Source organism: Stylophora pistillata, chromosome 5, assembly GCF_964205215.1.
Source record: "Stylophora pistillata chromosome 5, jaStyPist1.2, whole genome shotgun sequence".
Classification (NCBI taxonomy): Eukaryota; Metazoa; Cnidaria; class Anthozoa; order Scleractinia; family Pocilloporidae; genus Stylophora; species Stylophora pistillata.
Window position 1 is genome coordinate 2,878,596 of NC_142523.1, and position 12,371 is coordinate 2,890,966.

General features: G+C 38.7%; 1 protein-coding gene across 6 annotated transcripts in view; it reads right to left on the reverse strand.

Annotated features, from left to right (window-relative positions):
• The window catches only part of LOC111319993 (fibronectin type III domain-containing protein-like), a 34,438-nt gene that overhangs the window by 3,559 nt on the left and 18,508 nt on the right, over window positions 1–12,371 (reverse strand). For 5 of the 6 annotated variants that reach the window (XM_088759984.1, XM_088759985.1, XM_088759986.1 and 2 more), the window contains 7 exons: window positions 11,661–11,984; window positions 10,781–11,041; window positions 10,360–10,641; window positions 7,658–7,906; window positions 6,477–6,722; window positions 5,721–5,843; window positions 4,388–4,571 (listed from right to left, as the gene is read on the reverse strand). In XM_088759984.1, the coding sequence (XP_088616110.1) occupies window positions 4,534–4,571; window positions 5,721–5,843; window positions 6,477–6,722; window positions 7,658–7,906; window positions 10,360–10,641; window positions 10,781–11,041; window positions 11,661–11,984 (1,523 nt within the window). In that variant the 3' untranslated portion in view covers window positions 4,388–4,533. Of the gene's footprint in view, window positions 1–1,029; window positions 1,150–2,142; window positions 2,328–2,785; window positions 2,903–4,380; window positions 4,572–5,279; window positions 5,290–5,720; window positions 5,844–6,476; window positions 6,723–7,657; window positions 7,907–10,359; window positions 10,642–10,780; window positions 11,042–11,660; window positions 11,985–12,371 lie in introns of those variants that run through there. The other variant, XM_088759987.1, reaches the window with a different exon arrangement.

Here is a 12,371-nt window from a genome sequence, read left to right on the forward strand (position 1 = left end):
CCGTTTGTGATTGTTTTTTGTTATTTTTGCTTTACATTTTTTGTGATAATTTTCTTCAATTGTTCCTGAGTATCTCTTATTTTGCAAAGAAAAAATCAGTGCTAGCGCAAACAAAACCACTGTGAAATGTTGAACACCAAAAGAATAGTCGGTCCTCCATGTACTTCATTGTATGAGAAAATAAAAAGTAGCATTTTAGTAGTTGTCAATTTTTTTTGCGCAGAAGATGAAACAAGTAGGAGAACAACGGCTAACGAAAATGAGAAAAGCAAGAGCTAAAATTTTTTGGGCCCTTGAACGGCGAGATCTATTAGAACTGATGATCTTGGAGAAAATAAGTGCATGATCAAATTAAGATAAAGACTTAATTAAGACGGCCGCAATGGGAAAGGCACATACAGGAGGTTTTGCTCATATGAAAATGATGGATTAGTGCAGAATAAAGAAAGTATCCAAAGGAAACTTCTTTCGGATCAACGCATACAACCTCCAATCGAATGAGTCGGAGACAAATGAGGAAAAGAATAAACTTGAATCAGGAGAAAGGAGAGGAATGAAGGGGGCAACCGAGTAGTAGCGATAGTAACGACTGAAGCTATTTGCAGCATTTGACGAGAAAAGATGTCTGCTTCCCCAGACCTTTATTTTACTTTAAAAATTATCTTCCTTCTTCCGCAAAGTCATATTTTACAAAGTATGAAGCTACCTAATATAATTGTGTAAAAATGTAAAAACAAAAATAAATTTGCCACTCTCCTAAAAATAGCTTTCAAGCAGACCTATTAGAAAAGAGAAAACATGTTTCCTTTCGCGAGACTTTCTACGAACAACCTCAGTGAAATTTATATACCACGATGTTTAGCGTTTTACTTTGTCTTTTTCCCTTTTTTAAGTTAATGTGAACTATGAAAACCATGTTGGTGGTCGAGCTAAGTTAATTTCATGCTGAGAAAATGCTGTCGTTTACAGCTTGCTTCTAGAAAGCTTCATAATAAAGCAACAACAACAACAACAAAAAGCATTTCCTACCTTTTTGGCATTTCCATGGCCATATTTAAAGCTTTGATATGCCATGCCAAAGTCGGTCACTTTGCAAACATAGTTGTTATCGAGGAGAATGTTTCGGGCCGCAAGGTCACGATGAATGATCTACCAGAGACAAAGATCCATGACGTGAAAGCTTTTAAATTATTTGATTTCATGACAAAACGGCGAGATAAAGGTCTGAGCATGTGCGAAGAGAAAAGGGCAACTGGACAGGCCATTATAGTTCTTTGAGGCTGTCAGGACTAAGGCGTTTACCTTCTTAAGAAAAATGGCAAAAATAGTAATGATGATGATGATGATAATTATGATAATCACATTAATAATAATTATGACAGTAAAATGAAGTTTAGATATAGAAAACCAACAGAAGACCGGTTGTATTCAGAAAAACAATATGCTCTTTTCATTACCGTAGTTTCTTGTTACAATTGTCAAGGGACACTCCGTTGTGCTTGTTAGCACAGCGGAGTGTCCCACAACAGGCCAAAATCTAATATGGTTGGCGCATATCCGACCATTTTACCGTTGCATTTATTTTTCTGAGGGTAGTCAGACCTCAGTAGGCATCCTATTTTAGCTGCTCCAACCGAACTATTATGAAAATTACTCTCATATCCTTTTCCTCATTAAAGTAAAAATACCTTTTGGACAAGTTCACACATTCATCAATAGAGTTTAGTTATTCAAACGAGGTCCAACCTAAACCACGGTTTTACACAATCACTGGGCGTCGGGTTTTCTCTATTAGTTAAATAAATGTCCCTCGACTGTAAGTTTTCGGCTTTCTTAGCTTTGATCATAAGAATAAATGCTCACACAAAGGGTTCGGCTAAAATGAAGATAGTTAATAACGCAGTTTTGTTAGACAACGACTAAACTTTGTTTGAATAACCAGCCCTATAAGTTTGACATCCGAAGTGACCTACTCGCGGTAATAAAAGTACCATGGCCCGAAATTGGGTCTCAGACTTTAAGTAAGTGAAACGTACCCACAAATGTTGGTCAGCATCTGAGCTATTGGAAAACAGTTGAAAGGTCTGAGAAATTTGTCGGAGTTAGAATTGATTTATGACAATAATGAAGGAATTCACTTACCCCTCTCGATCCAAGGAACACCATGCCAGCAGCGATTTGTTTGGCAAACATCACAAGATCGTAGTTTGTCAAATCTTGAGCCCTTCCGTCACCAAGATAATACCGATCCCTCACTCCTCGGCATTTTCTGAGGTAACCAAGTAGGTCACCGCATGGCATGTATTCCATTATGAGAATAGGGTGAACTTGAAGTGGCGTAAAAAAAAAAAAGTCAAGGCTCATAACCACAATATCTATTAAAAGTTTCTGAAGAGGACTCATTTTAACGATTTTCCTTCATGAGACTTAAGCCTAAATTTTTGAAATGAGAAAGCAAGACAGCTCGAATACCAAGATTAATGATAGTAGATACTCTGGTCCTGCGTCCAAAATCTTCGTGAAAGGGCTATCGATAAATGTTCTCAAAGAGGAACAGTCTAGCTACTGCGTGCGCGCACACACACATACACACACACATACACACACACACACACACACACACACACACACACACACACACAGAAACAAACAAAACAAAACAAAAAATAGAAACCACAAACTTCGTCTGATCAACGAGCCGTTCTGGTTATGGAGCTCATTCAAGAAGTAGTGTAGTATTTTTAATAACTTATACATAGAAAAACGCTTTACACTTAGTACTTACTTTGAGTTGTAACGCAGCCCATGAACTTTACAATGTTTGGCTGATTGTTTTCACCGATAAGTTTTCCCAGCTCAATTTCTCTCATCAAACATTTCCTTCCCTCCTCTCCAGCAGTGGCTACAACAACAGGGTATGTTGATGAAGAGAATAATTCTGATAAATGCATTCTTTTCAAGCTTGATACTGAGAATTAATCTATTTAGGTTTCAAACCTCACACCTTCCTTTTACCATTCAGATGATTTTAATTGAAACCAGTACGTTACTCAACTCACTGACGAGTTCTCCCTAGACATTGCTGGGTCAGACAGACAGACATCTATATTTATACAGGATAGCCCCTTCAGTGTAGTAAACACTGGTATCAACGGGGGTCCTGTTACCCACCCAACCCACCCCAGGGGAGGACATCCATCACACAGTAATCTCGTGCGTGGGAAATTAACGTCTCCTGCCCCTAACCCTGCAGGAGACGGGACCTCCATTTATTCGTCCCTATCCGAGAAGACTAGAATATCTAACCAATTCTTGATGTTAAAGAAAGGAAGCATATTCTTCTCAGTTAATTTTAAGACCCTGAGTGTTGGTCCGGCCGGTATTGAACTCTCGACCTCCCGCACAGCAGTCCGGCGCTATCCCAATTGAGCTAACCAGGCGGCGGCGGTCGATAGGGTTGGAATCAGTTAACGTTCAAATCCTACCAATGGACTCTTAGTTTTCTTTGTTTAGCATCTTCATGAAAATCATTTTTGTAGCCGCTTTTGTTCCGTATATTGCCGCGAACGGTGAATATCCACGAAAATCCGAACTTTTAAACCAAAATCCTTCACGAGGGCGCCGAGAAAAAACTCGCACTAACTGTTTACAGTGATCAGCCCAAAATTTTTTTTTGTTTTTCAGGCGCCCCCGGCCACGGACCCTATAGTGCAATGGTCAGTGCTGCAACGGCCGGACGACATATATACTTAACGGAACCGGAGTGCAATTATAATCGAATAGAGAGAAAGTAAAAGATATAAAGAGGTGTCAAATCGATGGCCTTGTGGCGCCGTTCAAAGATGCTGCCAGCGCGCATGCGCGAAAACTTAGATGTCCCGTATGGGGACCCAGGCGACGGTCGTGTGTCGCGCATCCAAACCTTGTAAATGCTATCGAAAACCACCGTCCACTCAGTCTGTTGGAATGCCCCCCTCAACCCGAGACAATCTACAACTGGAAAAATGGGAATAAGTCACGTTCTGTTGGAAATAATTGCATTTTTTAACAAAACATAGTTCAGGGGGAAAATAAGCTCTAGCTAGTGGATCCAGTGACGGATTCGCAGGGAAGATCCGGGCCCACCCCTCATCTCACTCCAAATACAAATGCACGGCACAAAAAGTTTTGCAATGACAAGATCGCCTAACTGGCTGATTTTTTTTTATCAATTTGTTTGCCTTTTCTCCCTTTTGTTCAGTGTATATCCGTGAGCGAAGAAGAGTGGGGGTTGTGCGTTGGTCGAGAGATAAGTTTGGACCCCCTCTCCGTATTAAACTTTCTAGAATGCACCCCTGGAATCAATATAAGTATCAACATAACGAATCAAAGGAATCTTACGCGTGAAGCATTTAGCGGCGACTGTTCGGTTTCCAGGCCTTCCATTCGGTGAACTCAGGAGAGCTCTCCATACGGCTCCGAACGCCCCTCGCCCAATGACTTCTTGAAGCAGGACACGGCTCACCTCAATCTCCCATCCATCTACCTCAACATTCAATGGCTCCATCTGAATTGCCTGCTCTTGATCAGGGCTGAAAAGTGGAAACGTTACATACTTTCGGGGTTAAAACAAAGAACGGTGATAAAAAAAAATTTGCTTTTGAAAGCAAAAAAATCATTAATTTGCTAGTAATTTTATTGATTGCCCCGACTTTTACCGAGATAATTGCCCTTGCTGATGATGAGAAGACAAAGTTATCACTAAACTAGAGACCTAACTTATCACAAAACACGCTCGTAACTATTCATTATGTAAGTACACTCCTCAGATCGGACTGAGTAAAAAAAACTACCCCGTTGTTTGTTAAAATGAATTACGGAAACTTTTTCAGTTGTTTAAAAACCGGAAAATTATACTTTAAATTCAAATTTAAAAAACATTGAGTTTTGGGATACAAACAGGTGGAATTCATAGAAACTTTGAGACAAGAAAGAAAAAAATTAACAAACGAACGAATAAGGTTGATTCTATCAGCAATTTATGAAAGTTAAATATGCTGGCATAATTATTATCATAAAAGTAAAATGATATCATCTTTGTTACGATCATCATGTAAGGTCGTGAGTCACGAGGGGGGTCAGAAATACATTGAAATTTTTTGGACAAACTGAAAAAAATGCTTCACAAAAAAACGAGAAAAAAATAGTGATGTTGGTGACTGATAAATATGGGGATAGCCTGGAAAGGATTAAGGCATGAGTAAAAATTTGATGAACAAAAGGTAAAGTAGTTGACTTACAGAGCCATAGCTGCAATTTAAATCGAAAAAAATTAAGAGAGGAGACAAAGAAGGAAAAACTTCTTATCAATGTATTTAAGCAAGTGTTCTTTTAAAATTGCTATACAACGGCAGCATGATTTTAATGTGCACCAAATATCAGCTGAATTGACAAATGTTCTCAAAATACCGACATTAATCATAACAATATCAATAATGATGATAAAAATAACAATGTTAATTATAATATTGCAAAAATTATTCTTATTACTACAATAATAATTAACAAATTGTATTTTCCGCCTGGTCGTTTCATTGTTTTTTCGACTTGAAAGGGTAAGATCGAGGAAACAGTTAAAGTGTGGGGTGACATAAACAAAAAGAAAGTATATGTAACCATTAGCTAGCTTTTGTTACTCTAATCAAAGGTGGCTAAAATAAAACAAAACAACTGAGCTTCACCTGTCCTTCGACGCTTGCAGAAAAAGCAGGCAATTAGCGAAATGACAATCACCACCGCCACTAATCCACCAATGTAATACCACAAAGAATTGGAACCTTGAATGGCTCTTGGAACTTGCTCGGCTAATTGTGTGAAATAAATGTGGTCATTAGATCAATCTCAACGATAGTGCCTGTAATAATAGTCATGTTACCGTCCGGTAACAAACAAACAAACTAGCTAACTAACGAACTAACAAACAGACGATTAAACAAACCACGCAATGATTTTTTTAGCGCGTGTTTTTTTTTTTACTGGGTCTTTTTTCTAAGTTTTATTTCCCGTAACATGAGCACACGCATGAAAATGCTAAAAAAGACAACACGAAGTGTTTGTTAGAACGTAATAGCGGGAGTTGTTTTTATTTATTCATTTGTAGTTTTAGTCGCAATTTAGCTTCCAAGAGTAATAGCGCGGTGTCTGTAGGTCAGAATCAACTGTTTATGATAAAGAACCCTTCAACAGAGACATAAACTATTGCTGGAAAATTGAAACTTAATAAACATGGAAGTTTCTCTCAAATCTCTTTCCAACTTCCGTAATAAATAATTATGTAATAAAAATGTATCATGAGATCATTACTCCTTAGTCATTGGTATATGTAAAGGATATGGATGAAAAGTGGAAGTGTCCTTTTATTCTGGCTTAAACTACAAAAATAACACTTTCTTGAGTTACAAGTTCAATACATGACAGACTACAGTACGAAAATTTACCGGTAACATCGATCCAGAAGGAGGTGTTAGCTTTGCCATAATCATTTTGAGCAGTGCATTCATAATTTCCCTTATCTGTAAAGGTCGCACGTCTAATGACCAAGGTGTTGTTGGTACTAAGAAGCACTCCATCCTTAGTCCAGTTGACATGTACTTCTGGATCACCACGCCAGTAACAATTTTTAATAAACGTGGAGTGAAGCGCAATGTTTACATTCTTGAACTCAAGCTTTATACGGGGTGGAACTGCAAAGCGAATGGAAAATACAGAGATTGTAAATATGATAATTACAGATTCAAAGCCCCCACCTCAATACCCCTCCACCCTCCCCCTCCCCCTCCCCTTCCCCTTTCCTTCCCCTCCCCCTCCCCACCCTGTTCCCCCTTTCCCCCTCCCTCCTCCTCTCTTCTCCCCTTCCTTCCCCCCCCTTCAAATAAATAAATAGAAAGGAAGACGAAGATTAAACAGGCTTTGATTAAATCATGCAATGCTTCCAAAAACCACCTAGGCCAGGCCATATTACTAACTGAGCTCTGACACAATCCCGCAGGAATAGATATAAGATCAAACAGTCTGAAAAAACACTTATTATGGAACTGGTCCTAACAGATGAGTCCATTGCAGTTATTAGATGAAACGTTAGATTTTAAGTATTCCTGATGGTTTTCCTAATATCCATTTCTACTTAGTATTTTTACCTCAACCACCAACACCACATGCATTAGAGATACAGACTGTCCAAGTTACATAACGCAGGTAATTCCCAGAAATTCTGAATCGCACAGTAGGATTAGTCATTATGAGAACTACAGTTTAATGTGCACTCGGTACAACAGAGAAACGGTAGAAGGTAGAACTTTTCATGTTCGTGGGCTGGAATGGAATCCCTTTAGAAATGCGTAAGAAGGACTCCATTAGTTCCTTTAGTTCTGCCTGTTTTGAAACTATTCTTAACTGTTTTTAGAGGATGTTTAGGGTACAGAGCCATTAATTCAGCAGTTTATACTGTTTATGTGCCTTCCTTCACAAACCAATGTGTCACTTACTTACACAATGACCCTGAAGCTCAGACTCAGACCTCTTGATTTAGAGTTCGGCCTACTGAACATTAATTTTCACCCAATATACAAACAAAATGCAAGACTGATCTGAAGTATAACTATGAGATAAACAAACTCACCCTTAACAGAAATGTTAACGTGTTTGGTATCCTTGCCAGCGGCATTCTCTGCTCTACAAGTGTACTGCCCTTCGTCGCTCTTTTTTATTTTAGGGAAAAGGAGAGACCGACTCTTTCGCAGCCAAGTATTATTCTTGAGCCAGGTTATGTCAGGCTCAGGCCGACCAGCCACAATTTCACACGCCAAATTCACACTGTTTCCCTCTATGATGAGACTTCTTGCTCCAGATATATTCACTTTTGGTCGAACTAAGTGGAAAAAAACGGAAACAAATACAAAAACAGAAAACGGTGACATTACTAAGTACAAAGCATTACTCTATTCTTATGTTAACATTTCTCATTGAGATTTTATACTACTGTTTCTGGCCTTTTTTCGTGCAAATTTTATCTTCACTCTCACAGACGGCCTTGGACCGAGTCAGGAGTACAAGGCAAAATAAATATAAATTGGTTAAACCCCTCTTTTGGGTACAGACTTACATATTTTCATAGTTGCTTGTTGTATTCATCTTCGCATCCATCTCATGTCAAGAATTCCATTCCCTTTTATTAGTGACTAGGGCTTCATCGTTTATGTAGTGATGACTACGATATTTTTCGACAGTTTTAGAAAATTTAGAGGCAACGTGCCACTTTTTCGAAAAACGTGGTTACCCTGTTTCTGTCCTTCAAGCCGGTCACCACCGCGCCCAAATTATTGATCAATAATCAGCACTACTACCGTCACAGGAGGAAAATTCCGACCGCATTTCATTCACCCGCGCAACCACTCAGTTAAATCCATTATTCTAAAATAACTATAAATGACCTCAAAATGATCCAAACATTGGCACTATCTTTTCGCAACCTCCAGTATTGTCATTCAAACGTGACAAAAACATGAGCAACTTTTTAATGACCAACCTAGAACTTTTAAATACGCTCGCGCACGAAGCAAAACTTCTCCTTTCATTCTCAACGCTGAGAAAACATTGGGACCCAAATGAGTCAATAGGATTCCTTATTACTTCACGTGCACTTCTTCTCTTGTCATCTATTGCATAACCTGCACTTATTGCAAAAAGATACACATCGGCGAAACAGGAAGATGTCTAAGTGACCGATTCCGAGAACATCTTCGCAACATAGAAAGCAATGAAAAGGGCTCATTAAAACCAGTCGATAGAGATTTTAATCTACCTAATCATTCTAAGGAGCAAATAACTGCCTCCCAGTTAGCTCAATGGATAGAGAGCTGGACTGTTGCGCGGGAGGTCGAGGGTTCGAGCCCCGGCCGGACCAACACTCAAGGTCTTAGAACAAGTGACAAGAATATGCTACCTTTCTATATCAAGAAATGGTTAGATACTTTAGTCTTCTCGGATGGGGACGAATAAATGGAGGTCCCGTCTCCTGCAGGATTAGGGGTAAGAGGCGTTAATTTCCCATGCATGAGATTACTGTGTGATGGATGTCCTCCCCTGGGGTGGTTGCTGGGTGGGAATTGGCCCTGAAAAGCCCCCATTGGGAGTGGTCAATTAACATATGTATGTGCGTATGTATGTATGGCAGTCTGCAATCTCTTTTTACATTTAGGTAGCTAGGAAAGCTGCAAAACTTTTGAACTTAAAGTTAATCTTCCAAAACGGCACTCTTAATCCTATAAGTATCAACGAGACCTTTTCATTCTACTTATTTATTCGTGTTTTTCTCGTCACCATGTTCCCACTAATAGCGTAACTCCATTATCTGCATATAAACGCGCGCACAACCCAATTCTCCTCTTCGCTCTGATAAAGGGCTAACGGTCGGAACGTAGGCTTTTTAACTCTTTACGGTGGCTAATTTACAATTTCAACTTAGTTAGTATAACCAAATTACCTAAAATACCGACAGCCTTGCCGTAGGTACTAGAACGTTATATGATAACATTAGCACTTGATTATAATTATAATGTCCTTTTGTTTGCTTCTTTGTTTGTTTTCAGATCGCAGACCTCTTTAATTTGGCATGAAGATCTGTTAATAGTAGTCTTCCATTGCAACGGACCAATTTATGAGCAGATAGAAGGCACAGCGACGAGGAGTCTGGTTTCCACAATAACTGCTAACCTTTACAGTACATAGGGAGTTTTGGAAAGAAACGATAACGTCATCATCCTACAAGCCAAGGATCCGGAAGCACTATCTAGTTGATACGTTTATCATCTTTGATTGGGAGAGCTTCGATAGCTTCCTACAGTATTTTTAAAACCAAAAGCCTTCCGTTCGGCTAATCGAGGAGGCAAAACAAACAAATCCCTCGCCATTCTCGTAACACTAACGCGCAGCATGCAGTCAACGCGTCGCGATCCACATCCGAAGTAATTGCATCGTTAGACAAACGATTATACTTAATACAGAAAGAAAACGCATCGCGCTAATCAGCCGAAGCCGTTTTTAGCACATGGCCAGCTTATAAAGAAACTAAAATCTCATCGAAAGGCACTGCTTTGCGTTACAACGATCGGCCTACGGAGTTAAAAACTATAATTATTTAAACACGATACCTATTTCAAACAATTAAAATCAACAACATAATTATGATATGGTTTGACTTCGCATGCCTGCAGATATGGACAGCGAAAGTACTTTAAACTTGAATTGGTCAGGTAACAATCACTTTTTAGGAACTGATATAACTGCCTGACGTTCTTTACATCACCCTTCTTGGTTACTCACCCATAACTGTCACAATTATGTTTTTATCATAGCTTGTGACCCTCTTTGTTCCTTTAGTTTGTTTGATTGTACAAATGAATGTCCCATTATCTTCAGGCTGTACAAGTCTAATATGTAGGCTGCCATTGGACAATTGAGTGAATGGTCCTTGGCTTAAGGATTTTCCTCCTTTCTTACGCCAAGATATCTGTGGGCTTGGGTTTCCCTCGGCACTGCAGTTTATAATACCAGGTGCGCCCGCAATCATAGTTTGTTTGTCTAGGGTGTTCTCAGTAAATTTTGCTGTCAAAATAAGTGATAAGAATAATCAACATCATAGCAGTACTAGTAAAAGGTCAGTAGTATACTGATCTTACCCGTCATTATCCAGCATTTTTAGCCTATAACTGTATCTCTGTAAGCTGAAAAGATGTTTTCTTACCATTAACGTAGACAATGTAATATCGAACATATTCCAATCTGGAGCACTCGTATAGTCCCGCATCAGACAACTGCACCTTATCAATGAACAGTTCACCAGCTTCTTTAATCCTGATTCTTTGAGACGTAGAGTTTGTCTTATGCTGTACACCATTAATGACCCATCGTGTAAAACTGGTTTCTTTATGTACTGAGCATAGAAGCTTTTCATTGCTGCCAATATTAAAATAAAGTTTTGTTTTGTCCAACACTTTTTTGTTCTCTGCAAGAAATAGTTCAGTTAGAGGATGTTATAAAAAAAATAATCTCATCTTAAATAACATTACAGGTAGAGAAAGAAAAGATGAATATATTTACCAATACCAATGCTTAAACTGACAGATTTGTAGATTTTCCATACATTATATTAGACCAAGTTACATTACTCCACACAAAGTCATGTCAATCGTTGTCAAATTCTGTTACATCCAAATTTTAAAAGTCGTGAAGCCTCTTTAAGACCAAGGTAGCCCCTCACCAAGTCATGAAATTCAATAAACAGCCATTGATACCCTCGTAAAAATCACTTGAGCCCTAGCTTAAGTCACCTGAGTCATTTTACCTTGGACCAAGTAAAATAACCACTAAGCTTAGTCATGTCCCCCAAACCAAGTCATGTCATCCCTTGTTCGAGTAATATCTTTATCTTAAGTGTAAAATTTTGCGAAAAAAAACTTATGCTTTTTCGCAAGCCGTACTTCAGCAGGCACTCTTTAGAAAAGAGGTCATCTATAGATCCGAATTCTTATCTGATTTTCCTTTACTCTAAAATGTCTAACAGTGGAAGAGAGACAACACAAGAGAACAGAATCAGGATTCGAGCTTTAGAATGAACTACTTACTTGGTTGACACAACGCCTGAGAACCCTCGTCATCTGAAAAGCATTGAGGTGAGATGTTAGCTTTGCCATCAATACGAGCACAAGATGCGAGTTCTGGCTCATCTCCATTGCAAGAGACATCTGACATTGCAAAAGGAATTCCCTCATCCTTAACGTCTGAACCAATGAATTCCGCCAAAGCCTCCTCAAAGCCAAGTTGACGACAAATAACTTTGACATCGTCAAAATCCCATCCATTCCTGCAGATCTTTACCCATTTACCTTTGTAAAATACTTCCACTCTTCCTCCATACTCCATATCTGCACCATTCAAGCGAACAGGAACTAAGGAAATTCAAAAAAAAAAAACTACAAATTAGGATGGAATTCGCTAATTATGGGAATGAAAAATTCCTGCAACATTACGAATGGCCATAAATCACGAAGTGAATTAGTAGTTAATGCTTATTTTGTGATCGTCTTTTTTTTTTAAATTCTCAATTTTTTAATTTGTAATTTCCGTCAGGCTACAAGTTTCACTATTATCAAGGACGTGACGTTTTGATAGGTTTAAGTGGAGTCCAGAAATTTTGAAATATTTTATCGCACACGAAAGAGAAAAATGGGAAAGGAAAGGGAAACCAAATTTTTTGGGGAACTAAAATGAAGGGTTTGAAAAGATCAATCTGACTCTTTCTTTGAGAACTGTAACGTTTATGAGCCCTAAATACA